The sequence below is a fragment of the Podarcis liolepis genome, assembly GCF_965112155.1.
Source record: "Podarcis liolepis genome assembly, chromosome: 9".
Lineage (NCBI taxonomy): Eukaryota > Metazoa > Chordata > Lepidosauria > Squamata > Lacertidae > Podarcis > Podarcis liolepis.
In genome coordinates this window covers 11,533,477-11,554,110 of record NC_139564.1, presented here as the reverse complement: position 1 = coordinate 11,554,110, position 20,634 = coordinate 11,533,477, and the positions used below count along the sequence as shown (strand labels likewise).

At 44.1% G+C, this 20,634-nt stretch overlaps 1 protein-coding gene across 2 annotated transcripts in view; it reads right to left on the bottom strand.

The window, feature by feature from the left end:
• FRAS1 (Fraser extracellular matrix complex subunit 1) overlaps nucleotides 1-20,634 on the bottom strand; it is a 388,317-nt gene that overhangs the window by 105,744 nt on the left and 261,939 nt on the right. For both annotated transcript variants that reach the window (XM_083520384.1, XM_083520385.1), the window contains exons 25-28: nucleotides 19,784-19,924; nucleotides 18,627-18,897; nucleotides 16,811-16,895; nucleotides 13,109-13,435 (exon numbers count right to left, since the gene is read on the bottom strand). In XM_083520384.1, coding sequence (XP_083376510.1) covers nucleotides 13,109-13,435; nucleotides 16,811-16,895; nucleotides 18,627-18,897; nucleotides 19,784-19,924 — 824 coding nt within the window. The remainder of the gene's footprint in view (nucleotides 1-13,108; nucleotides 13,436-16,810; nucleotides 16,896-18,626; nucleotides 18,898-19,783; nucleotides 19,925-20,634) is intronic.

The window sequence follows — 20,634 nt, the reverse complement described above, 5'->3', positions numbered from 1 at the left end:
GCAGAAGCACCGAATCGCACAGATGCAGGTTGCGGGTGCACAGATGCAGGTTGCGAACGCTGCGGGTTGTGAATGTGCATCCCGCACGGATCACGTTCACAACCCGAGTGTCCACTGTATTAGAAGTTTAACTGAAAACCTGAACCAGCCACCACTTACTTTTTTCTCAGGGATGCGGAACCCTTTCTCAATCCAAGGGCCACATTCCCTTCTCAGCAACCATCCAGGGGCCAGAAAAGTGGGTGGGGCAACAGATGTAAATTTTTCCTTTGTAAAATAGGCTGGGTCCTACATACACTCTCACACATCTCTGTATCCTCCTCCCAGGTGAAAACATTTGGGGTGCGAAGCTGAACCACTGAGGGGTGTGGCTTGGAGACAGAGGGTGTGGCTAAGTGTCCTGAGGGCCAGACAGGGATGGAGGGCCATGTTCAGCTCCTTAGGCTCCCCACCCCTGCAGTAAGGTGTCAGGAGACTTGATTCAGGGAGACCAGGGATTTGGGGAAAGAGCACAACCACCTTAAATATTGAGGAACAATCTTAGTAGGAACATCTCAGGGGTCTCTGGCAGTGGGATAGTGGCCCCAGTGTGCTCATTAAAATAGGGAAGGTAAGTACTAGCTAAAGGCTGCTGCTGTTTGATATTTTTTTAAAAGCTCTTAGTTTTAAAATGTTTCAAAATGTCATATGTTAGATTTTTGTATTTGCATTTGTGGGGTTAGGGGCTTTTGTTGGGGGGTATATTTTTATTAGTTTGTAGTTTTGTTAATTGTCTTAATAATTTTTATAATGTATTCTGTGCTTTTATGTTGTCACTTTGTGTTGTGAACCGCTCTGAGACAGAGGACTGTATATATAATAATAATAATAATAATAATAATAATAATAATAATAATAATAAAAATATTAATGAAGTAACAATAACTTTATAGTAATGAAATAAATATGTAATAATAGTAATGTTAAGCAGAACATTAAAAAAATTCTTTTGCTGCAGAATCCACTGCACTTAAGAGAAGCTTAGTAGCAGGTGTTTCATAGAGAGTGGACCTCTTAAAAAGGTGAAGAAGATTATCAGAATTATTACATCAAGGGAGAAAACAGAGAGTCTGGATGTGCTTTGAAGTCCTATAAGCATGTAGGATCAAAAAACTGCTTTACTTAAGTATCAAGGAATACTCTTAAGTATATATGTATTTTTAAAATTTCAAGTTCCTAGATTGACTCCATCTTACATTCACTTCAACTATACGTTGAAGCAGTCCTGAGGGCCAGGAAGAGAGGTTTGGAGGGCCACCTTGGACCTAAGGGTCCCCACATACAACTGTAGGCATAAAGGGCTCTCTCCTCAGTCATGTACAACTTCACTTGCTCCCCTCCACAAATCTAAAAGGGGCTAGGATTTCATCAGTGGAATGCTGGAGAGTTTGCTTTTATTTCTCCTAAATGGACAAAAAGAAGAATTCGTCCCCCCTCCCACACTTATCTAATCATTTCTCCATTCATTTTTGAAACAACATTCCTTCTTGGCAGACTTTGATGCTTTAATCCAACAAATAAATAATAGTGAAGGAGGCTCTTATTATTATTATTATTGTTACTGTTCATTTCATTTCTATACCGCTTTCTTTTTAAGAATGGAACCCCAAAGCAGTTTACAATACATTAAAACATCAATTAAAACAATCCAGAATAAAAAATTGCTGAAGAAAGTCAAACATAAAATATAAATTAACTGGAAACTAAAATTATTACTTTAAGATTTCTTAAATTATCTTTAAGATTTCAAAATAAAACATTACAAAGGAGGTGAACTACAGAATGCACATTTAACACAGCAAACTTAACAGTAACAATTATCCTAAATGCTTCAAAAGAAAAGGAAGTCAAATGTAAAACGCACATTTTAAACAGCACAAGTAACAAGAGAACAAACTATCATCATAAGCCAAAGCTGCTAACCCTCCAAACTTATTACTTTTGATTCACCACTTCTAAGCCAGCTTTGTAAAAAAAAAATCTGACAGGATTTGGTGTCAGCAATTTACAATGGAAGTATTTGAACCCAGCACCAAAATAACCAAAATCCTGCACCGAGAAAATTGGTGTTCCCCCAACACATTATAAACAGGTTGCACATTAATTCCTGCATGTCCAGCTTGATGCTGCCTTTACAGCAGATGTCATCAACCTTTTCAGAGCTGAGAGCAATTTTGAAGTTTTGAGCATGTGATGTGGGTGAAATCGTTCTGCTAGTTTCTTGCCCTCCTTCTCCAGATCAGCCCTCTCCACCCCCATCCTTCGAGGCAATTTTGATCCCCTGCTTCTTCCTTCCCCAGAAGCAAACATAGCCTAGCTTGCTCCAGAACAAAGCCTTGCTCAAACGTTTACAAGCCCTAAGCGGGCTGTGAGCTGCAGAATCAGAGGACCACGAAACAGCACCCAGGACAACTGGTTTTCATTGCTGTTTCAGATCCTCAGAAAATCACAAGCCCAGGCCACTGCCATTTCTGAAATTGCCACCAGGGCTCAATGCGGTGAAAAAGCAACAACAACTCAGATAGACCAGATGGTCCCATTTGGCATGGCAGCTTTAGTTGCCCTAATTTAAAAAGATCAGTCTGAGGACTGGGGTAAAGCACTGAAACCGCTGAGAGAAGATATCGTAAAAGTCACCCAAATGTCTCAGATGTTTCCACAATAGATAATGAAGCAATGGAACTCAGCAAGGAGAACAGAACTACAGTCAAACCTCAGCTCCCGAACGCCTCTGTTTTGGAACGTTTTGGCTCCCGAATGCCGAAAACCTGGAAGTAAATACTCCGGTTTCCGAACATTTTTTGGAAGTTGAATGTCCGACATGGCTTCCGCTTGAGTGCAAGAAGCACATGCAACCAATCGGAAGCCGCACCTCAGTTGTCGAACATTTCGGAAGCCGAACGGGCTTCCGGAACGGATTATGTTTGACAGCCGAGGTTTGACTGCATGATGAAAAATGTATTTTAAAAAACACTCCATCTGACATCAAATTGCAGTTCAAGGATGCGCAGAATCAGGACTGTCGCCAGAATCTACGCCTCTATGGAGAGCTTTGGAGACACCAACCTACGTGAGGCTTTTGTGTCCTGGTTAAAGAAAATACTTCCTGACGCCATTATACAAGCCGGCCATTTCGAGAGGATACACAGAGCACTCCATCCAAAGTAAAAAAAAAAAGGTGAGACATCATTGCTCACTTTAAAGGTAAAGGAACCCTGACCATTAGGTCCAGTCATGACCGACTCTGGCGTTGCGGCGCTCATCTCGCTTTATTGGCCGAGGGCGCAGGCGTACAGCTTCCGAGTCATGTGGCCAGCATGACTAAGCCGCTTCTGGTGAACCAGAGCAGCGCACGGAAACGCCGTTTACCTTCCCGCCGGAGCGGTACCTATTTATCTACTTGCACTTTGATGTGCTTTCGAACTGCTAGGTTGGCAGGAACAGGGACCGAGCAACGGGAGCTCACCCCGTTGCGGGGATTCGAACCGCCGACTTTCTGATCAGCAAGTCCTAGCCTCTGTGGTTTAACCCACAGCGCCACCCGCGTTTAGCTCCTCCATAATTAAAAATGACTTAATTCAAAAGTTCAGAACACTGAGAAAAACTGTAACAGAAAATTCAACAATGAACACCTACCAGGATCTCTGCACAAGAACACTGCAACGCAGCTGTGAACTTAAAATTTGCACCACGGTAGTCCATGAAGCAGGCGTAAGGTACCAATGGGGCTGCCATTCAAACTCCCAATAACTTATGAAGGAGTAACTAAAGACGTTTCCACACAACCGGACATTTTTTTTAAAAAAACCACTGAATCAACTGGGACTGCAACCAAATGAAGACAAACAGCTGGGAGAAGTAGGCAGTGGAGAGGAAAATTCAAAGGAGGAGACTGGCAGCAAAGAAAAAAAGGAAGAAAAGCAAGACAAAAAAGACAGCTGCAAAAAAACTCAACAACAACAGCAAAAACAGCACACAGATGGCTTCTTCTCTGCCTACTGAAATTACCATCTATAACACACCTTCCAACATTTTCGCCCCCAAAATAGGGACGTAAGGAGGGGAGTACCTTCCCTTCTATTGCTCATCAGCAGGGTCGTGCCACAGCGCTGGACCCTCAGCATTTTGGTGCAACCCTGCTGACAAGTGCCAGACTGAAAAAGGGACATCCTGGGATGCAAAGAGAAGCCAGGATTGGCTTCTGGGGTAATAATAATAATAATAATAAATTATTTATATCCCGCCCTTCCCAGTTCAGAAAACTCAGGGCGACTAACAACAAATTTAAAACACTTAATTGATGCAACAAAAACAGCATAAAATAAAATATAAAACATGAAGAACAATAAATTCAGAATTCAAAAATCAATTTGGGGGGAAATCCATCCAATAAACATTAGATGATCACCAGGGCTAACTATTTGGGCCAGCGAGGAGACCAGGGGAGAATTAGCTGTGGGATCCCAGAGTGGGTAATCTTCATAAAAAGGTAACAGGATGTCCCACTTAAAACGGGACAGTTGTGGGGTATTGTCAAGCATGTAGAGTCCTCTCCTCCCCCGGTAACTTCATAGGAAGAATCACAAGCCATTTATGTTTCATGGTCCTTTTATTTCAGTCATCTGGTTGCAAAGCAAGAACCCATGTCTCTCCACAAGGAGAGGGGTTGGCTACTCTGAGCCCTTCCCCTTCCGTCCCCAGCAACATCCTGGGCGCCAATGGGAAGTTCCACTCCTCTGTATTCTCTGTTCTCTTATATGCAGAGACCTATGAGACCGAGGGGAGGGGGATCACCCTTGCTCTCTAGGGAGGTCTCTGCTGGCTGTTCCCTCCCTTCTCCCTCTTCTTTCACTATTTTATAGCTAGGTAACTCCTGCAAAGACTGTGGAACGTTCTGTCTCCTACAGAAACCACTGGGGACAAGCGGGGCAAATCTTCCCCCTCTTCAGAGAGAAGCTGATCTGACTGAGGATTCACTTCCAAATCTTCCTGTTTGGACCTTTCCCTGACAGGTTTGCTATAAGTTCGACAAAAAGCAATAATCTCTTTAACCAAAAAGGGCAAGAATTGGCTTTATACTACGGGTCCCCAGCCCAAGTTTTGGTGACTGGGGAACCCTCTCCGACATTTCCCATTGACTGGAGCAGTGGCATCGCAACAGGGAGAGGCAGCGTGCCCCGGGTGCGATGTCTGGGGGGTGACAAAAAGGTACCCCGTGGGGACTTGCGGCGGCGCAAGCAGCCATCGCTTCTCCATTTGTGGCTGCAGCTGCGAGCAGAGGATCCCGGCGCTGACGGCAAACCACTATGTATAATGCATGTGCGGCATCGCTACATATGGCGCATGTGCTGTACGTAACGATGCCGCACATGTGCCATACACAGCGGTTTGCAGCCCCAGATGTCACGACGCTTTTGTTCGCCCCTGGACTGGAGCATCAAGCAAGGCTGCCCACTGTCTCCCCTGCTTTCCCCTCTGGCTATGGGACCCTTAGCTTTGGTACTGAAAACAGAATTTGATTTGGAAGGTTCTGAATTATTTGGAGAAACCTATCCCATCAATAAGGGACGTGGGTGGCGCTGTGGGTTAAACCACAGAGTCTAGGACTTGCTGATCAGAAGGTCGGTGGTTCGAATCCCCATGACGGGGTGAGCTCCTGTTTTCGGTCCCTGCTCCTGCCAACCTAGCAGTTTGAAAGCACGTCAAAGTGCAAGTAGATAAATAGGTACCACTCCGGAGGAAAGGTAAATGGTGTTTCCGTGCGCTGCTCTGGTTCGCCAGAAGCGGCTTAGTCATGCTGGCCACATGACCCGGAAGCTGTACGCCGGCTCCCTTGGCCAATAAAGTGAGATGAGCGCCGCAACCCCAGAGTCGGCCATGACTGGACCTAATGGTCAGGGATCGCTTTACCTTTATCCCATCAATATGTTGGCAGATGCTGTTGCTCTATTCCTTTCTGATCCTGAAACCTGCTGCTATGCACCAATTTACTATATATGGGAAGATATCTGGCTTCACCGCTAACTTCACCATATCTGAGCTGAGCTATATACACAACCTGCCAAAACTACGACTGCATTGGCACAAAAGAATAGGTTTGGAACTCTACCTACTTTATATACCTGGGAGTGGATATACCTGAGAATATACCTAAACTAGAAAAAAATGAACTTCACTGCCTTGATAAAAGATTTAACAACTAAGCTCTAGAACTGGTCAAAGCTATCATTCTCAAGATTGGGCAGAGTTTCTATAATAAATATGTTGCTATTACTGTGTCTTCTTTACTTATTCCAAGTCTTACCAATAAGCAGACCCATCTCTCATGTTAATAGTTGGCAAAAAAAAAAATCTATTAATTTTTTAAAAAAATATAAATTTTTGTTAGTTTTTACACATATTTTCCAAACAGAACATATCATCTCATCTTATACAACATTTTAGCTATTTTAGCCTGAGACTTCCATCAACCACATCTAATGATTTTCAAACCTCATCTCTTAATCTTACATTTGTTATCCTACCTATTACTTTTAATAATCCGTAACTTAAAATCCATTCTCATAAATATTTTCTGCAATATTTCATATAGTTCTGCTTACAAAACTTCTTGTAGTCCTACAAGCGTAGTCAGTTGGTTACAATTGTCTTTCACATAACTCTTATATTTACTCCAATCTTTCAAGAATTTCTGGTCCCGCTGGTTTCGAATTCTCCCTGTCATCTTATCCAATTCTGCTTAGTTCAAAAACATCTATTAAATTTCATTTATGCAAACAAGAGACCTCAACTACCTCATAAGACCCTTTACAGGGCAAAGAAAGAATGGTGTATAAAAACTTTGGTCACCTGAAGGATATCCTTTTGATTTTACAAGGTCCCATGGTTAAGAAGGGATGATGGAGGTCAAGACTTTATGTGTTCCCTTATCAGAAAATGGACAAGACACTAGAAGGCATTATTAATCCCTTTCTAAAATCAAAAAGAGATTTGACCATATGGAAAAAATGGAGACTGCAGTTCTTTACATGCTCTGGGGTATTTTCCCGACATGCAACAAATGAAAGGCCATTTTCGTTCGCCTCTGGAAAAAGAACTCTGCACGTGACCCAAGCAACAACAACATAAGTGGGGAGGGGAGCCCTGCTTGTGTTTTGCAAAGATTTTGGAAGTGCAGCTCTCCTAACAACTGGATTGCTTTCAGACCCAAGCAGCTGAAAAAATTCCTCGCAGCAGAAAATCATCCAGCACAGATTAAACACTCTCAGTTTCTGCCATCACTCTTTCTTTGTTAATGCCTTTACGATAATGTGTTTTTATATGGCTTTTTTAAAAAAGGTGTTTTTTAAAAAATAAAAAGATATATTAGACTGTAAGCTGAAATTCTTCAAATGCCCTTTCAAATCAGGGCATACCACACTGAAATTGTTCAGCCTTTCATTCTAATAAGGTGCATGTTCACAGATAAGCAGCGTGCGTAACAGGAGGCCTCCAGCTAGGGTTATACCAGCATCCGTAACAGCTCTTGGATAACAACCAAGAAAAAGAGGAGGAGGGAGGGAGGGGAGAAAGAAAGAAAGAAATCTTCTTTTATGTATGTCTAGACGCCGCTTCTCCAAAAATAAACCTGGCATCTGGTTTGTCTCCCAAGGCTATTGTGGAAAGGTGATAATTAGGCTAAGGCAGAAACTGGGTCCTTGCCAGCCCTACCTCACACTAAATCCTCTAGGGGGTTTCCGCGGCTCTCAAACCAGCGGTATCTTTTGCTCTTTTCCCCCCAAACGCTTGCAAAGTGGGATTCAGAAAATAATGAGACAAGGGAGTGTGAAATTGCCTAATAAAGCAAATTATATTCCGCAATCCACCTTCATCATTGTTTGTTAACAAAACCTGCGTGATCAACAGAAGGTGGGGGAATAGTGTCCTCAACGCCTTCGAATCAAACACCCAGCAGTTTGTTGTTCTGTGGGGAAACTGAGATGTGAAAGGCGAGAGATTTATACTATCTGAAGAGAAACCAGAGGATATGAAACTGAGATACGAAAACTAGGAGCTAAATGGGACCTTTAACCTAGGTTATGGGCGCAACAACAGAATGTCTAGGCGTGCTTTTTCTACAACAAGGATACAAAGCTGAAAATGAACGAATTGCACCTGAAATATGATGTTCGTTTTTCACATGGTCTAGTGCATGGGTAGGCAAACTAAGGCCCGCGGTCGGATCTGGCCCAATCGCCTTCTAAATCTGGCCTGCGGACAGTCTGGGAATCAGCGTGTTTTTACATGTGTAGAATGTGTGCTTTTATTTAAAATGCATCTCTGGGTTATTTGTGGGGCATAGGAATTCATTCATTATTATTTTTTCAAAATATAGTCCAGCCCCTCACAAAGTCTGAGGGACAGTGGACCGCCCCCCCACCCCCCGCTGAAAAAGTTTGCTGGCCCCTGGTCTAATCCTTCCCCTGCCCACCCACCTAATATTCTTAAGATGGTCTCTTTCCCATTCTTGAGGGAGTAGCTGGAAGTGGGGAGGCAGAAAAAGGACCTCCTTTCCTTCCACTCTGCAGTTTTAATCTGAAATCTAAGGCGCAGTACTGCACCCAGAGGGACGCGGGTGGCGCTGTGGGTTAAATCACAGAGCCTAGGACTTGCCGATCAGTAGGTCGGCGGTTTGAATCCACGCGACGGGGTGAGCTCCCGTTGCTCGGTCCCTGCTCCTGCCAACCTAACAGTTCAAAAGCACGTCAAAGTGCAAGTAGATCAATAGGTACCGCTCCAGCGGGAAGGTAAATGGCATTTCCGTGAGCTGCTCTGGTTCGCCAGAAGCAGCTCAGTCATGCTGGCTACATGACCCAGAACCTGTACGCCGGCTCCCTCGGCCAATAAAGCGAGATGAGCGCCGCAACCCCAGAGTCGGCCACGACTGGACCTAATGGCCAGGGGTCCCTTTACCTTTACTGCGCCCAGAGATCAGAAACTGCTCATGCTAATGAAATTCCCCGTCGCAAAATGTGCTTAGAACAATGGGAGTTTCAAACACTGAGGGCACGGCATTAGATACACTCAGTGGCTGCAGTTACATGTCACAGTAAACCATGGCTTGCTGTGCATGAGCGGATTGCACCAGCTCTCCTCCTCCTCACTAGCCCTGGGGAGAAATAAACCACAACCCTCAGTTTAGCATTATGTACAGCTTGGCAATCATGGTATGCTTCGCTCCAAGGCTTGTTCTTGGCTTTCCAATCGTGGTTTGCTTGGAGTCCCAAGTGCTAAGCCAGAGCTTTTTGGTTCGTTTCATTCCCACACTAGTGGGGAGAAGCAAGGCAGCCCAGACAAGCGTGCTTTAACCATGGTTTACAAAGCTTTGTGAGCTGGACCAGGGCCATGGTACACAATCTGGGAGCAAATGAAGGGTCCTTGGGAAAGACAGAGCAGTTTTTCTTGAGTTACCTGGCAATGAATGGTTTCTGTGTCACCTACTTGCCTGTAAATGTTTGACTAGTACAGATGAATCCTAACCCATTTCTGGAGGGAGTTACCTCTGGTCCCCCAAAAGACTGGTGCCATAAAGCCACACAAGCAAAAAAAATTGTGGCTAGGAATATTTCCTTTTGCAAGGAAATTAAAAGCGGAACTGAAAATCATATTTGAACTTAGCCTGATCTTTTATTCCCCGTCCTTCCCTCCCCTTCCCCTTTTTATGAAGATTACCCGCTCTGGGATCCCACAGCTAATTCTCCCCTGGTCTCCTCGCTGGCCCAAATAGGACTAATTTAGCCAGCTAGCCTTGGTGATCATCTAATGTTTATTGGATGGCTTTCCCCCCTAAATTGATTTTTGAATTCTGAATTTATTGTTATTCACGTTTTATACTGTATTTTATGCTGTTTTTTGTTGCATCAATCAAGTGTTTTAAATTTGTTGTTAGCCGCCCTGAGCCTGGTTTTCTGAACTGGGAAGGGCAGGGTATAAATAAAATATTATTGTTGTTGTTGTTGTTGTTGCCCAGATGATGCACAAACATTTGGAATGATAATGTGCAGTTTCGGCAACTCTGTCTCAAAAAGGAGACAGCAGAGCTGGATAAGGGAAAAAATGGCAATGGGATAGAGCATCATCTCTTCAAGGTGGAGCAGAAGGAAAGGCAGAATGGAGATGGAAGAGCAGGCTGACAGCCAGGATCAACCCCTGGGCTAGTTGTAAGTGAGAATTTAGGCAGATGTGGATGACTGAGAGCAGATTGAGGTTGGTGAGGCCATTGTTACTAAGGAAGCAGCCACCATTGGTAAGACGAAAGATGTTGCTTCATTTTCTTGAGGGGGGTAGACATTAAGCAAGGAGGGATATGCTGGAGGTATCAATATGCTTGGAATCAACTTGATCCCCTCCCCCTCTTTCCTTTCTCCTTCTGTGATGGAACTCCTATTTGGGGACTTCCCTGGCTTTTTTCTGGCCCACGTAGGACCAGTCTGGATAGTTGGCCCTGGTGAAGACTTGACGTTTCCATCCACAAAAAGTTTTTGATTTGAGTTTCTACTGAAATGAGGCTGCATTTTAATGTTGTATTTTAATCTAGTTTTTATGTTAATCAATTTTTGTATACCTGGTGTTAGCTGCCCTGAGCCCAATCTTGGCTGGGGAGGACGGGGTATAAATAAAATTATTATTTTTTTTATTATCATCATCTGCATCATCATCATCATCATCATCATCATCATCCAAGGATTAGAGCAAGCATAGGCAAACTCGGCCCTCCAGGTGTTTTGGAACTACAAATCCCATCATCCCTACCTAACAGGGCCAGTGGTCAGGGATGATGGGAACTGTAGTCTCAAAACATCTGGAGGACTGAGTTTGCCTATGCTTGGATTAGAGGGCAGTTTGCAATATAAAAACTCAAAAAAACAACATAACAACAAACAAAAGCTATATACCCTTCTCACAGTTTAAAATGCCATTGTTTGCTTAATTAGTCAAAGGCATTGTTCCACTGCTGGAGGGGCTGAAAGAGAATATTCCCAGGTCAGCCCTGGGTCTGCAAAATCCAAAGCCCCCTCATTCTCTCCCCCAATAAAAACAGGTCCCAAAACTGCAACACTGGTTCAAAAAGTGTGTACAGTGAGAAGTTGCTACTCTCCAACTCAAAACACTAAAACTTTACACTATCCCACAAGACTGAGCAGCAGATTCTGGACAAACAGAAGGACACACATCTAAATGCAAATCACAATTACTAATTGTATGGAATTCACTGCCACCAGCTAGCTTAGGTGGGTTTTGGAAAGCATTAGGCAGGATAAGCAGCAAGTTCTGAAAGATATAATTGGAGATTCTCTACTCGAAAGCAGCATACCGCTAGTTTTCAGAATATCAGGGAGTTCCCAAAGGTTCTCTGGCTAGCCACTGCTGGAGACAAGAGCGGACTTTTGAGGAAGAACATGGAGCACTTCTCATTGTCAAGTACATTGGGTTCTGCTGTGTTGCAGCACGCCCAAATTGCACAAGAATCGCTCTGTGCCATTAAGGGCTTTTCAAACATATGCAGAGCGAGAACAATCCATGCCTCTTACACATGCGAGGCCTCTTGAGTTGAGGGTTTGGCAGACGATGAAAGCCGAGCCCCACCTTGCATTGCTTGCTAGCAAGCCACAAAGCCCAACTGACAAGTTACTACAAACCAGTGCCAGCTGTGCATGCAGTGGGGGGTTCCCCAACACACACACGCCTCTTTTTTCTTTGCATGGGTTTCTGTTCAACAAGGTGATCATAAGTCTTATGATCATAAGTCCAAATGACAGCCAGAAACAAAGAAGTACACAGCAACCACAAGGAAGACTGCAGCCACTTCCCCTAAAATATGGCAGTATTTCTCCCCTAGCTAAAATTGGAATGATGAAATAAAGGCCTGGAAGATGCTTAAATGCCATCTACCTGATGCTAATATCAACAACCTCAGAGATGCAGATGACACAACATTGATGGCAGAAAGTGAGGAGGAATTAAAGAACCTTTTAATGAGGGTGAAAGAGGAGAGCACAAAATATGGTTTGAAGCTCAACATCAAAAAAACGAAGATCATGGCCACTGGGCCCATCACCTCCTGGCAAATGGAAGAGGAAGAAATGGAGGCAGTGAGAGATTTTACTTTCTTGGGCTCCATGATCACTGCAGATGGTGACAGCAGTCACGAAATTAACGCCTGCTTCTCGGGAGAAAAGCAATGACAAATCTAGACAGCATCTTAAAAAGCAGAGACATCACCTTGCCAACAAAGGTCCGTATAGTTAAAGCTTTGGATTTCCCAGTAGTGGTGTATGGAAGTGAGAGCCGGACCATAAAGAAGGCTGATCACCAAAGAATTTATGCTTTTGAATTATGGTGCTGGAGGAGACTCTTGAGAGTCCCATGGACTGCAAGAAGATCAAACCTCTCCATTCTTAAGGAAATCAGCCCTGAGTGCTCACTGGAAGGACAGATCCTGAAGCTGAGACTCCAATACTTCGGCCACCTCATGAGAAGAGAAGACTCCCTGGGAAAGACCCTGATGTTGGGAAAGATGGAGGGCACAAGGAGAAGGGGACGAGATGGTTGGATAGTGTCCTTGAAGCTACAAACATGAGTCTGACCAAACTGCGGGAGGCAGTGGAAGACAGAAGTGCCTGGCGTGCTCTGGTCCATGGGGTCACGAAGAGTCGGACACGACTAAACGACTAAACAACAACAACACCTGATGCCACCCCAAATTTTCAATACCATTAAGCTCCTTAGCAGGAATGCATCTGACCACAGGTGATCGAATGCACCTTTACATGCAAAATTCCATCCATGCAGAAAGCTAGTTCTTTAAGATTAGGTTGGAATCGTTCCCCGCCCCCACACACATTAGTTTTCTACATGCATGGAGATATAAGATTATCTAGATACACACCATGTTCTGGCTGCTCCCCTATAGTGTGGAACAAGCCCCACTTAACCCAATAGGATTTAATTCTGAGTAAACGGGCACAGAGTTACACAGCGCATTTATGGCATAGGAACACTCTGTGGGGATTTCCATCATGGCACTTACTTTCGGCATAATTTTGATGTGGAAGAGTATATTCTGAAAGTGATAGCCATCGCTTGCCTGCAGAACTGCCGTGTCTTCCGAACTGTCGGATCCATCGTGGATGTAATGCACAAATCCCTGCAAGAGGTCATCAAGGTGGAAAAGATTCGTCGCCAGCGAGGTGTCCCCAGAAAGCTTGGCCAGCTGCCCGTGTTTTGGAGGATCTAAAACAGCCAGTGTCACGCTCTCAGGATTATCACTGTCTCGAATATCAAGCAAAAGGTTGGTGATGGCTCCAGCTTCCCCTTGGCCAAGAATGAGTGCTTCGTTCCTTAGGACGTAGGGAGCCTGAAATGTAAAGACAGCGTTCAGTTCCTTGCTTGCATAGGTAGGCAAACTAAAGCCCGGGGGCCGGATACGGCCCAATCGCCTTCTAAATCCGGCCCACGGACGGAATCCAGGAATCAGCATGTTTTTAGAAACCAGAAGCATTATTACTTGGCATTGTAGGAGATGATATAAAAAGAAAGGATTGTAAATTATTTTTATATGCAGTGAGGGCAGCAAGAATATTATTGGCACAAAATTGGAAGCAAGAAGAACTACCGACAAAAGAAGAGTGGAGGACTATGCAGAATTAGATAAATTAAGAAGAAGAATTTGAAATCTGCGGGACCAGAGATTCACAGAAGACTGGCATAAATTTACGGACTATTTGGAAAGTAATTGTGATGATCAGATTACGCTTGTAGGTTTGCAAGAAGTTTTGTAAGGTGGACTATTTGAAATATTGCAAAAAACAAACAAATGAGGGGGACTGTTAGTTAAGATAATTAAAGGCAATAGGAATTTAAGAAATGCAGAATAAGTGATAAGAAAGGAAGATCATCAGAGGGGCTGATGGAAGTCCAAAAAGATTGTATAAGATGTGAAGTTTTATTGTATGAATGATCATTAATATGTAAAAATTAATAAAAAATTATTTTAAAAAGGAATCAGCATGTTTTTACATGAGCAGAATGCTTCCTTTTATTTAAAATGCATCTCTGGGTTATTTGTGGGGCATAGGAATTTGTTCATTTTTAATTTTTTTTCAAAATATAGTCCGGCTCCCCACAAGGTCTGAGGGACAGTGGACCGGCCCCCTGCTGAAAAAGTTTGCTGACCCCTGTGGTCTATGGTTTAAACCCATTGCCACAAAATCACAGCTGTACCAACAACCACTCATTTCCATGGCCTGTGTAAATTTGCGAGCATAGATGCACTTAACTTGTTTTACATAGATCCTTACAGCCACAGGGAAGAAAAGAGAAGCACTCATTCAGATTCCTAACTAATTCTGTTCTGAGGGAAGGGAAAGAAAGCAACTTAAGGGGTGACAGGTGAAGTCATGGCACTGACTGAGTTGGGAAAGAGGCAGGAGAATGGACAGGGCCACTGCAGGCTACAGGTGAGGAGCCATCATGTGGTTTTTTAAAAAAAATGTTTCCCTACATAAAAATAAAATCCTGCAAGTAGAAAGCTAGCACAGCAGTGAAAAACCTTGACCAAAACATTTCCCCCCCCTTGATGTGCTGGTTTTGTTTGTTTGTTACTTTTCAAAATGCATTTGCTTTCATCTGTTTAGACAGGTTTATATACCATGTAATTGTTTTGCCTCAAGTGCCAGGGTACTAAGGAGAGAATTGCAAAGGGGACTTGAATATAGTTGAGACCTGAGAAAGGATCTCTGCCACTCTACTGAAAGCCTTGAGATCTAGTGGGCCATCTGTCTTCGATGCTCTGGTTGAGATTCCGGCATTGTAGGGGGCTGGACTAAAGGAAGAGGACAGCTGGGATAGCTCCATCAGCAGAACTGGAGATTATCAATTTCAGAGTCGTGGGTTTGAACCCCACATTGGGCAAAAGACTCCTGCATCTCAGGGAGGTTGGACTAAATGAACCTAGTGGCCCCTTCTAACGCTACATTTCTATGATTCTACTAACTCCTATAAAGTTGGGATATTGGTCCATTTTGCTCAGTATTGTCAGCATCTAACAGTGTATGTTAGCAAGCAAGTTGTCTGCCTAACTTAGGTGCTGGTGTTTCAGCCAGAGAGCTGTGTTGCTTACTTTCCTACCCAATAAGTAAAGGGATCCCTGACCATTAGGTCCAGTCATGGCCGATTCTGGGGTTGCAGCGCTCATCTCGCTTTATTGGCCAAGGGAGCCGGCATACAGGTTCTGGGTCATGTGGCCAGCATGACTAAGCTGCTTCTGGTGAACCAGAGCAGCGCACGGAAACGCCGTTTACCTTCCCGCCGGAGCGGTACCTATGTATCTACTTGCACTTTGCCGTGCTTTCGAACTGCTAGGTGGGCAGGAGCAGGGACTGAGCAACGGGAGCTCACCCCGTTGCAGGGATTCGAACCGCTGACCTTCTGATCAGCAAGTCCTAGGCTCTGTGGTTCAACCCACAGCGCCACCCGCGTCCCCAATACTGAACGATAAACAAGGCACCGAGAGCCCTGGAATCTAAGAGGCTACCAAAGGAAAGAATTAAAAGGAACTAATAAACACTTCTTGAAAAGGCTGATGAATCAGGCTTCTTCAGCTAGATAGCAAGGGTCATCACCTCAAGGTCTTGCTTGGACTGGTGGAAATAACACATTACTGTATGAAGGACACACGTTGAGGTTATTGCTAACGATTGGCGATGCACGTATCTTCTGAAGGGGAAGGGAGAGGCTTAGTTTAGAACCATGAAATTGGAGCTGAAGAGAAAGGAAAATAGCGCTAAATCCAGAAGGCAGGACAGAGCAAGAATATTGGGGATGGGAGCCATGAAGAACAATGAAATCTTATTCCTTACGCACCAGAATCACCTGGTGTTAAAGACAACGGAGGACACAGCCAATTCATTTCAATTCAGGTACTGTGTTTTTGTTTTGCTTACTATCCTTTTACATTGCTCGTTTACATTACGCTAACATGTTTTCACCTGTTTTGTGTAATTTGAAGAAAGGTGTGGAAAGCTACCTTACACCAGGCCAAGCTATTTGTTCCTGTAGACCTGTACTGTCTACCTTGACTGGAAGCAGCTCCCCAAAACATCAGGAAGAAATCATTTTCCAGCTACCTGATCCTTTTAACTGGAGGTGCCATGTATTGAACCTGACACCCTATGCATGCGACAAGCACTGAGCCATGCATCACACTCTAATGATGGGATTATTAGTGGAGTTCGTCTTGCTTACCTTCATGAAGGCTAGAGACATGGGTTGTTGTTTATGGCTTTTAAATACACAACACCTCGTTTCTCAGGATGCGAAATCCTGATAGCCAACACTCAAGTATCTGCACAACTCTACAGTGATGTGGTAGAGTTACAGAATACACGTCATTCTTAGTGGGGGGGGGGAGGAATGTTTTAAAAGTGGGGAAACTGGGATGAGGGGGGGAAGGAGATGATCACTAGTCCGGCTCTGTTCTGTGATTCACTTTCACTCTGGCCAACTGCCCCAAAGGACTAACCATCAACATAAAGTGGAAAACGAGCAGGGAGTAATGCAACGATGGAAGATAACAAAACTTCCGAAATGCCTGGAAAGTTTGGTGTGCAGGAAGGCTAACCGTCATACGGAAAGCTCTGTGGCCTGCAAACAAACGGGGAATCAAATATAGATCTGGATACATATTTTCCCTTCACATTTTTGAAAAAAATATATACAGATCATAGCTTACCTTTGTTGATTGTGCTTGAACAGTGAACGTTTCTGGTTCAGAGAAGTACTGTTGATGGCTGATCTTTAGGGAAAACTGCCCATTCCTACATGAACACCCAAAGAAGGTTATATAAATAGATGTTGCTTTTTGATAGGAATATAGGTGCACAGCATGATTCATCCACTACAGCAGAGGAGTTGTACAAAAAAAAAAAATTAATGCTCAAAAAAGGTGCTAAACCTTTTTGATCAGTGATAACAGCAGACTAGAAAATATCAACCTTGGAAGCGTTCATTCTGATCTGTCGGTGCAGAGGTTATATGACATTGCCAGCGAGTGGTTGCTATTCTGCACTTTATAGAGCAATTACCCATCACATTTCTTACTGGACATATTGCAGCTGGAAAAATGATGGGATGATTGCCCTTGAAAGTGAGAGATAACAACCAAATTTTGTTGGAATAAAGAGCCCATCTGGAAGAGCCCCTTGTGATCACAGCCAAAAATGGCTCTGCCATAGCGCCTTCAAGGCTGCATGTGTATACTGAGATTTCACCAGGCACTGCTGTCTTCTTTTCAAGCTTCCCGCCTCAAAATGAAATGAGTCTTGAGGACCAGAAACTTGCATGTTTTTAAATAAAAACTGCGATTCTCAGACCACTGCAATCTGTATTTAAACCAGTCTCAATTTCTGCACTTGTGCCCCAATCATATATCTGGTGGTATCACTTCAATTCTAATCTTTCCCTTCTTCTCTTATTATTATTATTATTATTTAATAAATTTGTATACAGTCATACCTCAGGTTACAGATGCTTCAGGTTGCATTTTTTCAGGTTACGGACCGCTGAAACCCGGAAGTACTGGAACGGGTTACTTCCGGGTTTCAGTGGTCGCATATGTGCAGAAACGCTAAATCGCACTTTGCGCATGTGCAGAAGCGCCGAATTGCAGCCCGCAGCTGCGGGTTGCAAATGTGCATCCCGCACAGATCATGTTCACAACCCGAGCGTCCACTGTACAGCCGTATACCCCTAGGTCTCAGGGCAGTTCACAACATAAAGTTACTATACAAAAAATACAAAATACGTAGTAAAAATAACAAAGACAACCTGATAATCCACCCTTCCACAACGCATCTAAAAGGGCATTGGATGTCAATCAGCCCAAGGCCTGGTTAAAGAGATACGTTTTCGCCCGCGCCTCAAGGTGTATAATGAAGGCACCAGGCGAATCTCCCTGAGGAGAGCAGACCACAAGTGGGGAGCCACCAAAGAAAAGGCCCATTCTCGTGTTGCCAGCCTCTGGACCTCTCACAGAAGAGGCACAAGAGATCATCAGAAGATGATCTCAGGGTCCAGGTACCGTATTTTTCGTCCCATAGGACGCTCCGTCCCATAGGACGCACCTAGTTTTTTGGGGGGAAAATAAAGGAAAAAATTTTTTCCTTTATTTCCCCCCCAAAAGCAGGTCGGGGAAACCGAACCAGGTCGAGGAACAGCGGGATGACGGCGCTGCGCCTCCCTGCTGTCCCCCGAGCTTGTGGGGCTGGCCCATGTCTGCCCGGCGCGAGGGGCGCTCTGCTTCAGGGAGTCTCTCGCGCCAGGCGGCAGGCTGCTATCCACGATGTGGATGTCTGCCCGGCGCAGGGGGCGCTCTGCTTCAGCAAAAGCCTGCATTCGCCCCATAGGACGCACCCAGATTTCCCCTTCATTTTTGGAGGGGGAAAAGTGCGTCCTATAGGGCGAAAAATACGGTAGGTTCATATGGAGAGAGTACCCTTGGATAACTTCCGTGCACTGACATCAAGAGATGTAAGGAAGCAGCAACTCACCTGGATTTCTTCTTATCATGCATGAAACGAACTCTCTGCCCCTTCACGTCTTCCACGGTGAAACGGTCGCCCTGCCTCAACTCTGTCTCTTTCCCATTTGCCACAGTCAGCAGTCGGCCGTTGGTGGGAGGGTCAACCACATGAAACAAGAAACCTTCTCCTTCGCCAACAGGGCCTTGCAACTCCAGGATGGAGAGGTCAATGGGCTTCACCTCGCCAATTCCTAACTGGAGTGAGCCATTTGCCCTGAGAACAGGAGTTTGCATGACAACTAAAACAAAACAAACAAAACCCAGTTAATATGTAGACCTCAGCTTTATTTCACTGAAGATTTCTATGCAGCTTTCACAGTGCAGCTAACAGAAGTTGCAAAACTGACCACAATGCTGACCCTTCAGCCCAGCCCATCCCTGCCCATCTGCAACACAAAAAATACACAACGCCTTATGTCCCATTTTTAAAAGAAAAAAAATCCAGCAGTTTTCTAGATCTCCCTTCGACCTTAAGTGAAATACATAGGATTGTTGCGGTAGAGAACACCAGAAAAGAGAAAAATGGACGTTTTTATAGTAGCAAAGCCATTAATTTTAGGTAATATACCAGGAAGTTATAGGTTTGAGAGTTGTGATGCCTTTTATCAGAGATCCCCTTGCCCACACTTCTGTATATATACAACACACATATATTGAACTACAATTCCCATTGTTCAGTAAGACTGATAAAGAGAAATGGATCTGTCTGTTAAATCAGATTACCTGTGGTGTAGATTGATTGATTGATTGATTGATTGACTGATTGATTGATTGATTGACTTATTTATTATTACATTTCTATCCCACCTTTCCTTCAAGACACTAAAGGTGTCATAAGTGGTCCCGGTTTTTATCGCAACAACCCTGTGTGGTAGGTTGGGCTGCGAGACTATGACTGGCCCAAGGTCACCCAGCGAGCTGGATGGCCAAGTAAGGATTTGAACCTTGGGTCTCTCAGGTCCTATTTCAATGCTCTAACCACTACATGCACTGTCTCTGATCACCAGCCCTCCTCACAACCCATGAGGTTCACTGTTACTTCATATGAACAGATGAGAAACTGTAAGTGAGAGAGTGACCCACACTACCCGGGTGCCAAGGAGAGCGTTATGGGAAAATACTCACTTTCACACTCTCTGCTCCAGGGATTTCCATAGAAACCATGGCTGCAGTTGGAGACACAGCGGCTTTCCTGCAAAAATGTAGTGGAGTCGCAAACTCGGCACCGACTTGATTTGTCGCATTCCAAACATCCTTTGGGGCAGGCTAGCATGAAAAGGAAAGGAACAAGCCTTTCAAATAAAGATCAAATGCTACCACTGCCGTTTTCTAGTCTCGGAAAACAAGGCCACAACTGTGTTATTACTTTATTAATGGTCAACGAAACAAGAGTCCAAGCACAAATGGCTTGTTGAGCCAACATTGCCCTGAGCGCTGGGGGGTGAAAGGCAATGCAACAAACAGGACTCTCAGACAATAAAATCTTCTCGTTCATTTCAGGAAGCACACATTCCTTTACATGTGGACACCAGTGTCTGGGCACATGAGCGCATGAATACACACACACACACACAAAGTTTGAGATCACACTTGATTGTGCCTCAGGAGCTCCTGTGGTTGGCTTCGCAGTTAAGCTCACTAAGCAGCTATTGTTATAAAGAATTACATTGTCTTAAATATGAAGAATGCAAAGGGACACATCTCCACGCTTTAACAAAAAGGGAGCCTGCTTGTTCAACATTTTTAAATTTGCTCCAGTTACTGTCGCTTCCAGATAATCTGTTTATTGAGCATTCTTCCTGATTTCTTTGCACAGTGTTTGTGGTGAGGTTATACAACGCTACCAGTTTATTGAGGATTCACTCTGATTTACTTGTGAAGCTAAATGACGTTGCATCAAGCAATTGTTATCTCACAGCCTCCAGTGCATATCCCTGTCACTTTCCTTACTGCAAACCTACCCCTCCCCAAAATAC